A 15,809-nucleotide genomic window follows, 5' to 3' on the forward strand; every position below is an offset into this window, starting at 1 on the left:
GTGAACATCGGTAGGTTGCAGCAGAGGGGCAGTTGAGACTGCGATGCTGGCCATGACAACTGGTGCATTTGTGGCGACGTTTGCATTGAGTGAAGACGCTAGTACGACGCCCATTGTTCCATATGCGGCAGAGGTCAGATCCAGAGGGAAAACTGTGAGCTTCGCCCTGATGAGAGGCATCCGATGACTGTCGAAAGGAAGGTAGGGAAGATGAGGGTGGCTGGAGCGCCTTGCTGCTGGCGTAGGCTTCATGAAAGATCTCCAGGTTGGTTGTTCCTCAGTTGAGGAAAAGGGGAGAACTGGCTCCCTTGCGGCGGAACCCGCTATCGTATCATAGCCACACATCCACAGATGGAAAACTGCCATGCATGCACGTAATCAGGTCAAGGTAGTAAAGGAGCTCCACAGCTCGAGAGGGGAAGAAAGCCAGCACAACTTAGCAGTAGGCTATCCAGCATCCCAGCCATGTCATGATGACCTCGACTTCGCATCAGGGCAGGCATTTGGGTATAACGAGGTACCGGCTCTCTAAGAGCAGGTCCTGGGGCACCTCATTGTCGCGAAGCGAGTCCGGGAGGAGTTCTGTGAGCTCCATGTACTCCCCGTTGCGGATTTGGTCAACGAGCTTGGGCAGGATTGGGGGACAACCGAAACTGACATGAAAACCAGGGCACCAGACGCGAGATGGCATCATACAATGATGGCACCGGGGGAGCAAACGGACCGTGGTGAACGAGGATGGTAGGGACGGCACTGGAGCAATGACTGCAGGGGTTTGGAGCGTAGTGCTCACTGCAAGACGATGCGAGGGCAGAAACACGGGTCTACAACAGCGTTCCAATAGCAAACCAAACAGTGGAAATAAAGGAAGGAAATTGAAGAGACTCACCCAGATATGGCGGGGACTATGATGAGCTGGAGGGTTGAACAGAGGCCTGTAAAGAACTTGGGGCATTCACAGCAGCAATTGACAATGGGGGAAGCTCACAGTAGGCACGCTGAATTGCATCTGCCATTATCCACTGGAGCAGGGCCTGCAGATTTATAACTGGTGGTGGACGTGGTGGCTGGAAGGAGCAGTCATTGTCCCAGCAGAGGAAATAAATGAAGTCTATGGCAAGGTTGCGTGAGAAGCAAAACAGAACTTTTGAGGTGCTGTTGTGCGGATGCCCGGCACCATAGGAGAAGGCTGGCATGGACAGGAACTTTCACTGCCTGGAGATGGCATATTGACGGTCCACGAGATGTAAATAAGGCACAAGTAGAGGCGTGAACAGCAAAAATATGCAGGAAAAACCTGGCAAAACAACAGTTACACGTGCGACACGAATGCTGAAATGAGCGTACCAGGTGACGAGGTCCCCAACAAGGCCTTGTGGCAAGAGTGAGGTTGAGTCGAGCCGAGGCCTAAGCACTGCTTTGCTAAACATTAACTTCTGCCAACGAACTTGACACCAGATAATATTGTCCAAGTTGCTGTGCATCCAAGAGGCGATAGCCAAGTGGATCCACAGACTACATTGATAATGTTATGACAAAATTCATTGCAACAACAGGACAGAGGCATGAAAAAATGCCGTCAATTTGTTTTTTATAACAAATTGTATACTCTCGCTCCTTGATGCATCACATAAGTTATAAATTCATGTGTCTGTCAGTTTTATATTTACAATGAAAATTAGCCAACGAGCACACGAGAATTTCTGCACTTGTCATAACAATCGTAACCTAACCATCAAACAAGGACATCAAATAATCCACAGAAAAATAGTGGACTTTGTCATTATGTTATATCTGTCAGTAAAACTTCAGCTGTTCACATAAAGATAATGAATTCAGCAACAGCCAGCTATTAACACTGGCATAGAATGCACTCATTATCTTTGATTACTACTAGTTGTATTCAGTGTCTGAAATACTTGGACTTGGGGGTTCACCTTCAGAAGTGATAATAGCCTTAATAGTAATAATAGCCTAATAATAGCCTGCCCTTCTTCAACACATCCTACTTACAAAAAATTGTTAGGAATTCACACTATCTTACCAGGTGTGGTAGGGAGGGAGGGACATCTTCCACAACCTTCTTGCTTCTGTCATTTTTTTCTTTTACTGTATCAGCTTTTGACTCCCTATTCAGCATAGAGTTCATTGGTAAAGGAGTCATTTCCTTTCATCTGCCTGCACCCTCATTCAGATCATCACTGTATGCCATTAGAAATGTCTGAAACATTTCTTCCACATGATCTAAACCAACAGTGAAGGGAAAAATAAAATGTGTACAATGGTATTACCAAGGTAGCAGAAGGTTATTCAGGGCCCATGAAAAGTGCCATCACGTCACCCTTGACAAGACTCAGCAGATTCTCCTGTGATGCAAGTAACTTTTTAATGCCCGTTTGTCGGATGTGTGTGGGCAAAAGCATTGATAAGTTGCTTGCAAACTAAGTCATAAAAGAGAAACCAAACTTTCAAAGGGCAAGATGGAATTCAAATTTGTTTCAAGCTCTGCTGCGAGTTTTATAATTTCCCTATATACAACACTATGGTCAGTTTGATTATGAACTCTGTTCACGCTTGAACAGCGGACTTCTTAGATGGACTTCCAGATCAAATGTTCAAACATTTATTTCAATCAAGTTAAAATTTGCTGCCTTGTATATGCGTTATTTAGTCCAAGGAAAAGAGGGGTTGTAGTGTCCACTGGGCTGCCTGTGACCTGGCAAAGCATCGTGGGATAGATCTTAGGAATAACACATACATGCGCGAAAGTGGCAGGTCGAGTTCAATAGTTTATGCGGCTTAAATGTGAACTACAGTCATAAAAGAGTGTTACACTACCATACATGTATAACATTGCACCATAATATATCTGTATATTTTTTGTCAAGATTGCAAATTATCAATGCCTTGGTGAATTGTTTGTCTTAAGGGTTGTACTACTATTGCTACAATGTAATTCAGTCACAGTACATACCAACTGTAAACCATTTCCTTGATTGGATTACACAATGAAAGCACTTATTAAACAATGGGTCAGAAAGCTGTGAGTGACAGCTGACAATGTAACTCATGAAGGACTTGAACTTGGCCCAGATGACCATTCCTTTTCCATTGAATGCAGAATTGGCACCCCAGCACAAATGATCCTCGCAAGGCTTTGTCCATTTAGCTATACATTCACAACCCTGTTCCTTGCAAAGTTTTAACAGTACATTCCTTATTTCTAGGGTGAAAGAAAGGAGAAATGAAATGTTGTGTAGCTATTGAATGATGTGGTGAATGAAACTACTAGTTCATAAGTAACCAATAGAGTGCAGTTGTTTACGCCTGCAGATAGACTGATGTCTGTTTCAATGGTTTTAGTACAGTGTAATCTGATGCTAAAGCAGTGACATTTTGCAATCAAGTCACAGAAATAATTACCATTAAATATCATTAAGCGATTACTCACTGTTCCAAATAAATTATCGTCCTTGTAGTTAGAACCACTCCTGATCCATAGTGCTCAACTCATACACTATAGTTCATCACTTTTAAAGGTTTACACTTAGTCTTAAACATAATAGTTAAACTTACTTTTCTTCAAATGCCATATGGCAAAGAAATGTGTAATTTTGGTCCATGACTTCTTCATGTAGGCTGCAATAAACGTGTGTCGGTCTGAGACAAACGCTGTAATGAGTAGGCCTTATAAAATCAAAAACTCCATACCTGACCTAAATTCCATATATTCCATGGCTGAACTGCTTCTAGCTTGATTTCTCTGTTGATTGCAGAAATTGAAGAAAATATATGAAGAAGCTAGTCATAAAAGGGGATAAGTGACGATTTTGGTTGCTTTTCTTTTTTCTTGCTCCAAATTGGCTGAAGTTTTGCATGTGGTCTTCAATGTAATAGAAAAATGTGGTTCTGTATTTTTGTCGCTGGTTTTTGCTTTGTTTTCGAGTTAAAACGTAGGCAAAAACTTGGCTTTTCCTAGCCATGTCTTTAGGAGTTTGTTTGTTGAACAGCAAACAGGCGGACTGTTTATAGTGTATGAAGTCAAAACCAAATCCCACAGCATATAGAGCGGAAATCTGGGAACGGATTGTTTACACCGGTTATTGTGACGTGAACACAACACGTGAATCGATCGAGCGTCAAACGAAATGCCATCAAACAAAAAAGAGATGTGCCGCATTAGAGCTCTGTCAACTAATATCTTAAGCATTGTTTTAAGTACCTTGTGTGCCTACCTGGTGGTTGAGAGGCATCATAAAGCCTCGATAAACCCGTAAGTCATCAGCACGTTTTAAAGAATCAAAATGTGTTCTGAAACTTCGAAGGCAGCTGATATACCGTAATCGTGTTATCGGCGTTCGAAGTCAGATCGAGCCAGGTAGCAAAGTCCAAGAGCAGTTCTTGCCCAAGAAAAATACCCTCTGGTGAGTTGTGGCCCATTTGCCAAGCGTTGCTAGCGTCAAAGTTTGGAAAGCGAGAACTGGTTTTAGAGTGATAAAATTTGTCTTGTATCGACCGCCATGTCTTCCCGCGCACGAGGTGTAAAGACCCTTCCCGGCATGCATTGCGATTACGTTCTGCGGACGTTTCTCGAACTGGTAACTAGATTTAAACATAATAATGGCCAGCAAGTGGCGATCGATTGTAACAGATCTGTGATCCAGTTTGCGTTGATTTTATTTCAAATCGGCATGATTTGTAGTGTTTTGAGCTTCTGGGATCAGGGGACATGCAGATGTATGGAGACCCGTACGTTGCGCAGAAGGGTTAATCTGTTAATCTGTCAGCCCTATTTATAGAGCGTTTTCACGTCGAGTCATCAAATTCTTAAATCCAAAACTAAACAGCCGCCAAAGTTGTTATCCTCATCAGGCATAAGAGGTACCAGCGCATTTTGAACTTGGAAGTTATGGCGGTGCGTGACATCAAGCTACGATCGCGTTTGTCGAAAACTATGTTTTATCTCGTGATTTTTTAGCCATTGAAGACGTTGTCGTATTTGAAAAAGTGTTTATTGAAATGTTTATTTGTTTCATTTTATTTTTATTTACACCTTTTTTTGACCTGAAATCAGCATTTTTGAGCTTATACGTTGCGTGAAATTACCATTTTCAGGAGCCCATCATGGGCTCCTACCATTTTGCTGTTTTCTAAGTGAAACCAACATCCTTGCCGTCACGCGTTAAGGTCAAATTAACATTTTAACCTATTTAGACCTGAAATCAACATCATCGAGCTTATGCGCTGCGTAAAATTGACATTTTGCTAGTTTCTAAGTGAAACCAACATCCTTGCCGTCACGCGTCAACGTGAAATCAACATTTAAACCTTTTTTGACCTAAAAGCAACATTTTTGAGCTTATACGTTGCGTGGAATTGACATTTTGCTGGTTTCTAAGAGAAATCAACCTCCTTGCCGTCACGCGTTAACGCGAAATCAACATTTTAACCTATTTAGACCTGAAATCAACATCATCGAGCTAATGCGCTGCGTAAAATTGACATTTTGCTAGTTTCTAAGTGAAACCAACATCCTTGCCGTCACGCGTCAACGTGAAATCAACATTTAAACCTTTTTTGGCCTAAAAGCAACATTTTTGAGCTTATACGTTGCGTGGAATTGACATTTTGCTGGTTTCTAAGAGAAATCAACCTCCTTGCCGTCACGCGTTAACGCGAAATCAACATTTTAACCTATTTAGACCTGAAATCAACATCATCGAGCTTATGCGCTGCGTAAAATTGACATTTTGCTAGTTTCTAAGTGAAACCAACATCCTTGCCGTCACGCGTCAACGTGAAATCAACATTTAAACCTTTTTTGGCCTAAAAGCAACATTTTTGAGCTTATACGTCGCGTGGAATTGACATTTTGCTGGTTTCTAAGAGAAATCAACCTCCTTGCCGTCACGCGTTAGCGCGAAATCAACATTTTAACCTATTTAGACCTGAAATCAACATCATTGAGCTTATGCGCTGCGTGAAATTGACATTTTGCTGGTTTCTAAGTGAAACCAACATCCTTGCCGTCACGCGTTAACGCGAAATCAACATTTTAAACTATTTAGACCTGAAATCAACATCATTGAGCTTATGCGTTGCGTGAAATTGACATTTTGCTTGTTTCTAAGTGAAACCAACATCCTTGCCGTCACGCGTTAACGTGAAATCAACATTTAAACCTTTTTTGACCTAAAATCAACATTTTTGAGCTTATACGTTGCGTGAAATTGACATTTTGCTGCTTTCTAAGTGAGATCAAAGTCCCTGCGGTCGCGGCGGGCCGATCCTTTGTTATGATAAACCGAGGCGAGACTTCGACTTATAACAAAGGCTTGGCTTGGTTATTATAACAAAGGATCGGCTCTGTTTATCATAACAAAGGCCCGGCTTCGTTTATTTGCAGCCTCGGCGGGAAAAGGGCGTTAGGTATTTTAATCAAAAGTGAACTTTGTCGAAAACGCTCCAAATTTCGCATAGAGTTTTGTTTAGGTATGTTTAGCAACGTCCCGTAGTTTTTGCGCTAAACCTTGCTTCGTTTTCAGGATATTGCGTATGCAAAAAACCACTCGGTTTTCCTAGCGGCGTCTTTATAAAGCGAAGCAAAAACCAGCGGCAAAAATACAGGAACACGTTTTTCTATTACATTGAAGACCACATGCAAAAATTCAGCTAATTTGGAGCAAGAAAAAAGAAAAACAACCAAAATCGTCACTTATCCCCTTTTATGACTAGCTTCTTCATATTTTACTTGAAACCATGTATTTCTTATACTCCATGTATGCAGTACGAGAACATAGAATTCCCAGGGGCTTGGTGATTTGATTTGACCAAAAGATTCCCTGTGGTTGTTGAAGATATTTTCTGAAATACACTGTTAGTAACTTTTTCAATACAGTCGAACCTCCCATTTTAAGCGACCACTTAAAATGTCAAGCCTTGGTGGTCACTTACGGGAGGTTGTCCCTTACGAGAGCTTATACCATAATGCATCCAAATTTTGCCTCATTAGCATAATTGTTGTAACTGCAGAGATTTACCCCATGTTTCACATTTTATTCATGTAAAAAGTCAATTTCGAGATAAAATCTGGTGCTTCCCATTGAAAAATTTCCGTCTCTTGTACTACCCAGGAATGTGATAATGTTACCACACATTATTATCAATTTCCGCTCTATTATCTGTCAAGTGGTCAATAGAGTCCTAAAGTGTGACGTCACGAAAAAAATAAATTTGAGAAATTATGGGATTTGGCGCCATTTTCGAATAGAGTGTCCATAAAAAAAGGGTCCTTGCCAAATATTACCTCTCAATTGTGATTCCCAGCCGAAATATGAAGGATGAAAATTTGGTACTGCCCCATATAAATGTCTCTAATTTTGAGTCAGTTCTAAACTAAAGGACCTGAAACAAATTTTGAAGGGTTTGTATGGGATGCTATCAAACTCTGATCCCTTATATCTCTATCGGGAATTGCAATTCAGAGCTAATTTTTGGGAAGGGCATCTTTGAGGATGCTCTATAAGAATATGACATCATATCCCATAATTTCAAAAATGTTATTTTTGTGACGTCATCACTTTAGGACTCTATTGCGGGAGGTTAAAAACAAAATAAGACTTCAAACTTGAAGCTTTAAAAGTGGTCGTGGTCGTGGTCACTTACCAGAGGTGCTTGGGTACTAGAGGTTCAAGATATAGTGATTTGACTTGGAAACTTCTGGTATTTTGGAAAACTGGTTGCTGAGGAGAGGTGGTCGAAACCGGAGGTTCGACTGTAGTTTTGAAGTGCTTCTGTACCCAGATCTCCAAAAACTGGGCCATTCTCCTCTCCAAATCTCCTGACCGATCTCTTCACGTTGCAATTCTAAAAAAACACTAATATTATTAACTTTCATCAAAATCAAAATTACATGTAGGCACAAATAAATTATTCTGAATAAACCAATTTGAATGAAACAAAAAACAATTAGTGTTGTAAATAGCCAACCCTGGTTACACATAGTAGTATACAGACATTCCATTTTTTTTAATCAAAATCCACCCTCTGGAGGGTGAACTCCCCACAAAGCCTGTCAGAATATTACTTGATATATTAATGGTAATGAATTGCCTTGATTTGCAAGATAAATGTTTCTCTTTAAGTTCATCTTATATTGCTCAATGTTCAGTTTGGTGAGATAATCAATGCCATAATGTTCTTCTGTCACTGCTGGAGAAGGCTTCACTTTCGTATGAGCCAGGAGGTTTCTTGCTGAACTTAGCTTTGGAGATGTAGATGTTTATATCCTCTACCAGGCCTTGCACACGATGTTGGTGCACAAATCAAAATTAGCAAAAATGGGATGAAAATTTATTTTAAAAATACTGTAATTCACAGGTTATTAATTTTCTTTCTCTTCAAATGCGCACCATCTTGTAGCAATTTTCATGTAGTTTCCTTCCATCTTAGCTACATCTAAAAAGCGCTTGTGCCTTTCTTGTAAGGAGTCAAAATCATACATACTCTCCATTCTAAACTTCGCAAGTAGTGTAACACATCGGGCCATATTTTACGCTACTCTTATCGTGCTCATTGCAGGCATGATTTGCCATTTTTGCCTTTTTGGCAAATTTTGCTTTCTGCCAAAATCGCGCACGTTACTCCTTTTGGTGGTTTTTGCTTTTGCCTTTCACGCCAGCAAAAAAATCGTACCCTGTTGGTTTTTTGCTTATTTTGCCTTTATTCCGAGTCCACTGAGCAAACTGAGTTGGTTCAATTCCAAACGTAAGCTTCCTCAACCATATTACAGGTTTCGTAAGGCAGAGCATTGCAAGTTATTGTTAAACGAGCTCTTTCGAATCACAAAAATGGAATCACAAAAATGAAGAAAGGCATTCTCCAGAACGCAAACTATAATAAGAGAACGCCACATGCTAGTAAGTTACACTATCAGAGTGCTTACCAAGGATTTGGAAACGATGTCACTTTAAATACACATTTGTCCAATTTTTGTCCAGCACAGCGATCTTGAGAAAATGACTGAACAAATCATCTTCTGTCTTTTTTTATTTCTTTTTACACCCACTAAGCAAGCATCTTCCCTGCATCTTCTTGTCCATTTTCCTATTCATCGTGGTCATTTTGTTATTGACAAGCCCAAGTTATGTCCAAATAAGGAAATGGATGGACGAGTTAGACTGGGATTGAACGGTTTCCACATGAAGGGAAACAAAACAAAAACATCGATGTCTTGGTTGACCTTTATTACGGTGTTGTTCGCCAACTTTGCGGAAGGATTGGCGAGGATAACGTCCAATCTTAACTGAGCATTTGCCTATGAAAATAACATCACTAAAAGTATCACAAAATGCTCACTTTGGCTTTTTGTCAGTACTTTGCACTGCTCGCGTACTCCAACCTTTATTACAGTGTTGTTCGTCAGTGAAGCAAAATGCGTTAGATCAAGCAGCAAAAGCACCCAGAAGGCAAAATTAGCAAAACAACAAAGTCGTAAAAATAGCACAGGCCTGAAAGGCAAAAAAAGATGCACAATGCCTGAGGCACGATTGGCAAAATGGAAAATCCACGCAAAAGGCAAAAAAGGAAATAAGTGCTCAAAACGTGCAAACAAAGGCACGATAAAATGACAAAGTTTTGAAATTAAAAACGTGGTCTCATGCTAGTTTTTTAAACATATTTTTTTGACAAATACAACCACAAATGAAAGAGTCCCACCACTTTAAAGCAAAATTTAGGTGCACTTTGGAAATACCTTCTTGAATTGAATTGTTTACACTAAGAATTTAAAACTTATAATAATGCACTTTATGTTTGGGTCAAAAAATGGGGAAAAACAGTACTTTTTGCCTGTCCTGTTTTCGGAATTTGGTTATTGTTCTTCTTATAAATCTTTTTCAGACAGAAAATTTCACTTTTTGAGGTGCACATAGATGGAAGTTTAATTCTGCGAAGTTTTACGACCACTGGCTTTAAGAATGACAAGAAATAATAAGAAAGCTAGTGTGAGACCGTTTTTGCTATGCAACTGTACACCAACATCGTGCCCGAACCCACCAGGACTGGTTCGACCTTTGCACCTTGTAGACATGCAAAACATATGGGTCCTTAAATAATGCATACTGTGTATTTTCCAGTTAATATTTTTTTTTAATTACCTTTAGGGTCTCACCAAGAACATAGCAAATCAGTACACTTGGGATCTGATGGTAATTGCTACTTTCCCTCACCATCAATATCACACAGTACAAACATCAATGCTCCATTATGGCTGCAATCCCCTCTCAAACTGAAAAACAAAATTTAACAAGCTATTAGTTAAAGAACTAAGCAATTCCATGGCTATGTTAAGACGTTATCTTCGAAATATTATAGCATACCCAACAGTGCATGTAAGTGGAAGTTTCGAGCACCAAGTACATGACTTTGATTTCCTCATTGTCTGTCGAGAACGAAGGATTATAGCTCCCTCTGACATCCCAAACATATTTGTGATTTCGTAGCAGATGAATTCTAAAATCAAAAAAATCATAAATTAATATGCAGACTTTTATAAATACAATATCAGAAGAATTATAGACTTACTTTACTGGGTGAATTCCCGTAGCTTGCTTGTGCTCCCAAACACGAAGCGTTTTATATTTTCTAACTGCTTGCTGATTGTAGCTCCAGCTCCGATTAAAACTCTGTCACTACGGATTCTTCCATCACCAGACGGACGCCATCTAGACTTTTCTGCCAGTCTTTTAACTTCTACAAGCGAAGGTACATTGGTGTAGGAACTTGAAGAGTCTTGCGAGTGTCCAGACGTTGAAATTTCAAAGCACTGCATACAATGTTGACCAGAGCATTTTTTTCCCGATTGACTCCTCGAAATCCATAGATAAGATGTTACATATTTGCTTTATTTATGGTTTAGTCAAATTTGAAATATTCTTGAAGATTTTTGGAAGTCTTAAACTCGCCTCGTCCTTGACAGTTCGCGACGCCATTTTGTTTACATTCGGTAACCCCCCCAAGGCGCAAAGGATTATGGTTATGCGGAAGTAGAGAATGTCTGGAATGACGTCGCAAATCTCACTATTTCGCTTTTGCGGCATTTTTCGTGACTCCATACGAAGATATCTCTAGTAAAAAACATTTTGGGGGGTTAGAGGCACTTGTAGTTAAACTTTATGTTAAATCCGCGTGGTTTTAAGCTTCCTAAGAGCTTTAAATAAAACTCTCTGTTTATTTCCTACGCTTGAATAAGCATACAATCTCTTGTTCATCCTCAATGGTCAATAACACAGTACTTGTTCTTACCCTGACTGTTGCGAAATGCGTAAAAAGTTGAATATAAAAGAGTGCCGAGCCTAATGCCAAGCTTTGAATATGAAAACGCAGCACTCAGTGCTCGTTATATCCGCTAATCATCTCAAGGAGTATGTTACGAAACTGAAAGTGCTTCGGTAAGCGAAAACAACAACGAAGGCGAAAATGTCTAAAAAGTGAGATCGAAAGCTTTCCTTACGCCGAGCGGCCTATCTTGTTGAGCTAAGCATTTTCTTAGTTTTCTTCGTCAGCGTTACGATCTTTTCGACGTAAATGTACAAACTGGCGAAGTCGCAATGTTTAATCGTGGCAATGTGGAAAGCAAACTCTGAACTGACAGAAGATTTCTAGATGATTACGCTGTTTGATGGTGGTTATAAAACTAATTTTCACTAAACTTCGTTAAAGTAGTCAGATACAAATAAGAAGAGAGAACCCATTTAATAACATACCTTGAACAGACTGTTGCAATAACGTCGACAGAATCCGGCGATTGCAAACGGGCTGTAGAAGCTCGTGCTGTAAACAGGAAAAATTATCGCATTACCTCAAACGAAAATGAAATTTTCTGCTAATTTATCTTTAAAGACATTAATTGAACTACAGACTGTACCTTGATCGACTGAAGGTGAAAATTGTTGATAAGATGGACGACAAAAATGGATGACAAATGCTATACGAAATATCCAAGAGAGGATTAACCTAACTGATGCGTGACGCTTGTGCAATGCATGACACTCAGACAGGCAATAAATAGGCCATACCGAAATTGCGCAGGGAACTGGGGCGAGTTTCAAATTTTAACCAATCGATATACTGACAACGTCATTCTCGTCCAATAGCCCGTTTCGCCCGCCGGTTAAGAGAAGCGAAAAAGGCAATGGGGACGAGAATGATTAGTCATTTTCGTCTCCGCGTGCGCTTGATTAGTCATTTGACCAAGTTTGATGCTTTTTTAGGGTAAGCAGAGACCAACTAAAAGACCTTGAAACATGGTTCAAGGTCTATAACTTGGTCTCTGTTCATCCTAAAAGCATCAAACTTGGTCAAATGACTAATCAAGAGCACGCAGGCCATAAATCGACGGGGAAAAAACGAGGATCCGTAACTTACAGTACGGACCGAGAAGACGAGGTTAGAAAGATATTTGTTGTATCTCTACTGTGTATCCTGTGTGTCTGGCGGGTTCGGGAACGATTTCTATTCATGCAGCCGGAACGGCTTCAAATTTCTGACGTACATCGAAAGCAAAATCGTTGTTAAGTCGTTAGCACGTTTCAACTGACACAATTTAAAGTAAAAGAAAGTTTTAAACTTTTGCTTGTTACATTATACAGTAGAGTACGGCCCGCTACATTGACCAAGCACAGAGCGCGTAGTAACTGAGAGATATAATAATAAGTGTTACGGACTTGGTATGAAACACGGACTCAGGTATAAAACGCGGACTGCCGACTAAATGCGGCCTACCGACTGCGAACTGGGTATAAAACATGGAAAAGGTGCAAAATACCGATTTTCTTGCCAAGTGACCACGTATTTTCGCGCCATAAATGAAATTTGGTAAAACTGCGCATGTGCTATCACGCCAAGATGGCCGGCGTTGAAGGAAAGGGTTGCGATTGTTTGACATATTAATTCTTCTTTTCTAACAGACAGAGTTTCAATTTCCAAGATAGCAAAATTATGATAGTACAGTATAAAGTGCCTTACTGGCTGTTGTTATGTTCACGGGCCGGGGAAGCAATGGACAATGAGATCTGTTAATCGCGACAGCAATCACGTGGTACATGGAAAAGACCTTTTACACTTTGACTGTAAAGATTCACAAAGACAGGTTTGTCATTTTAAGGATTTGAGTTTTTATTTAACGTTAAGCACCTATAGGAAAATTCTACAGTTCAGTTTGAGTCTAAACTGGCTAGCATCACGGACACGCGAATACACATGTATTCATAAAGGATAGTTATTTGAACGCCCGGGTTCATGGATTGTTTTTGCTCATGAAAATGTTTGTTTTTAGAAAGGCAGTGATCCAGACGAAAAAGTTGAAATTCAATTAGAGAATGAGGAACTAATTGATTCAGTAGCCGCGGACGAAAACAAACAGTTGGGATCACAAATAAGGCTCCGAGAAAAATCAAAACCTCGTTAAGTAACTTGATGACGTTGTAAGAACTAAACTGTGACATAAAAAAAATTGCTGAAAGCACAGGTACCGACAAGCTGGCTATTAAAGGGAGGCAAAATATTTCGCTTTCACTACGAAAATATTTTCTGTCAACACCAAGCCAGAGCAACAAGCAATTGTTTAGAAACACGGCACCACGAGAGCAAAGCAAAGCAACGATTTTCAACCGAGTTTTGTTGTGTTGGGAAATAATAGTCCTTAAAATACTCACCGCTTCATTGCCTCTAAGAGAGCGCCATATAGCAGGGTCACGTGAATAATTTATCCACTCCATATATGGTTAAATAGAAGACGTAAAAACTGGCTGGTAGAAGTGAAAGGTTGACTGGCGAATACGGGTACCTCTCTTGGTATTTCTACCGAACATTTTTTTGTTGTTTGTAAATTGTGACACGGATATCTGAGGAGTTTGCTGGTTCTCGGGTTCGTTGTCAAGAAGACGAAGAATGAATTTTCGGCGGGCAGCTACTGTGAGTTAAAAGCGGAACCCCGGTGAAAGATCTACCATGAATTCAGCCACTGGCAATGTAAAGAGGATTTCAAAAGAAATTACAAGCACGACCGAGCGGTATGAGTAGACTGAAATGGTGCTTTCGAAACCAGATTGCGGGATTTTAAGAGAATGTTTCGTTCTCTTCAAAATATTTTGCCAAGAAGAGTGATTCCCCCTCCTATTTGGCTGGTCGTTTTTTTCGTCATGTGCGCCATCTTTATTTTCACAAGAAACGACAATTTGGAAGCAATGTGTCTACGAAACCGGCAGCTTCAAAGTTCGGCGACCACGGACGAGTTAAAAACGTACATTTCTGATGAATGCGGAGATCAAGATTTCACCAGGGACACAAACAACTCGGAAACTAATGTTAAACAAGACAAAAATTGTTCCAAATTGCACGACGAAATCACCTCATTACGGAAAAAGCTAGAGATGTACGAGAGACTGAACAAATTTATGGAACTTGATTCGTTAGCTAGTAAATATGGTAGTAAAATGCGACAAAACATCCTCATTATTTCGGATACTGCGTCTGGGAGCGCTTTTCTCGGAGAACTACTAAATCAACATCTTCAAGTGTTTTATCTTTACGAACCTTTACAATCTCTGGATTACTATCGAGACAATCGTCCCGAGAGCGTTTACGACACGATGGTAACCCATCTGTTAAACGGCATCTTTCATTGCAACTTCATGGAGCTTTCGTATTACACGGATTTTTTATCGTTTCAGTACAGCTCGCTGCGACATCGCCTCTCAAGCCGGGCTCTGTCTTCACCGCCTTTATGCCCTGAGAACTACAACACTCCGCATTATAGCATTCGTAAATGTACGCCACTAAGGCCACAATCAGCCTCGGCGATTTGCCGGTTACACAAACACACGGTAGTCAAAACAATTCGCGTGAAATCTATTCATAAACTATCTTATCTCATGGACAACGAGGGCCCCGCGGACTACTCACTCAAAGTAGTTCATTTAGTGCGAGACCCACGCGCGGTTTTAAACACGCGCGTTCTGCACGATTCCCATGAAAACTGGACGGTAAAATCGGTGCGTGATCACGCGCAATCGTTATGCCGTGATATGCTGCGCAACATCAAGTACGCGGTCAGCGCACCGGCTTGGCTGCGTGGGCGTTACACGTTGCTAAGATACGAAGACTTGGCGACCAATCCGCATCAGATCGCCGAGCAACTGTACCAGTTTGTAGGAATCAGCATCGCACAAAACGTTCGAGTGTGGATTGACCGCACTCTGCACGAAGGATTTGTCTCCCCTTCTTTTGCAAACTCCATTTATCGTCAGTATACTTACAGCGCGGAGAATCTGACTGATTCTGTTCAAACGTGGCGTACCCAGGTGCCTTACTCAATTGTACGCTTGATCGAAACTGAATGCTACGAAGTCATGAATCTACTCGGCTACAAAATTGTTGAAGACGAGGACGAGTTGAGGATGGTCTCCTTTCCACTGACAGATTAATTCTTTATCTCATGCTAGTACTTGGTCATTCACGAAGAAAGCAAAAATGCCAAAGCTATTACAGAGAACAACAAACGCAAAAAAACATTAGTTCTTCGAGGCTAGACAGAACTACTTAAAGGAGCTACGTCAAGGTTTACGCATCTTAAACAGTTTAGCCTAAATGTTTCAAGTTCCACTGCACGAAAAGCCAAATATTCGGGCCCGAATTCGCTCCAATACGGATCGGCGCACGCCGCGTATGCCGCAATGTTCTGACGTATTCGATTACGGCTGACTCGAAATACACCTGGAATATCCTATAGGAATTTAATACTCTTGAAT

The 15,809-nt window shown here is 40.6% G+C and overlaps 1 protein-coding gene and 1 pseudogene across 2 annotated transcripts in view; one reads left to right on the forward strand and one right to left on the reverse strand.

Annotated features, from left to right (window-relative positions):
• LOC145485097 (uncharacterized) overlaps nucleotides 1-12,773 on the reverse strand; it is a 51,755-nt pseudogene extending 38,982 nt beyond the window's left edge. The window contains exons 1-2 of the transcript XR_014049143.1: nucleotides 11,927-12,773; nucleotides 11,766-11,832 (exon numbers count right to left, since the gene is read on the reverse strand). The product of XR_014049143.1 is annotated as an uncharacterized LOC145485097 (transcript). The remainder of the gene's footprint in view (nucleotides 1-11,765; nucleotides 11,833-11,926) is intronic.
• A 279-nt stretch (nucleotides 12,774-13,052) lies between these two features.
• On the forward strand, nucleotides 13,053-15,788 carry LOC145485148 (carbohydrate sulfotransferase 1-like). Its single transcript, XM_081463840.1, has one exon. The coding sequence runs from the start codon at nucleotides 14,127-14,129 to the stop codon at nucleotides 15,483-15,485; it is 1,359 nt and encodes a 452-aa protein (XP_081319966.1). The 5' UTR covers nucleotides 13,053-14,126; the 3' UTR covers nucleotides 15,486-15,788.
• Nucleotides 15,789-15,809: the final 21 nt, after the last annotated feature.

Source organism: Orbicella franksi, chromosome 4 (genome assembly GCF_964199315.1).
Source record: "Orbicella franksi chromosome 4, jaOrbFran1.1, whole genome shotgun sequence".
NCBI classification, from domain to species: Eukaryota; Metazoa; Cnidaria; class Anthozoa; order Scleractinia; family Merulinidae; genus Orbicella; species Orbicella franksi.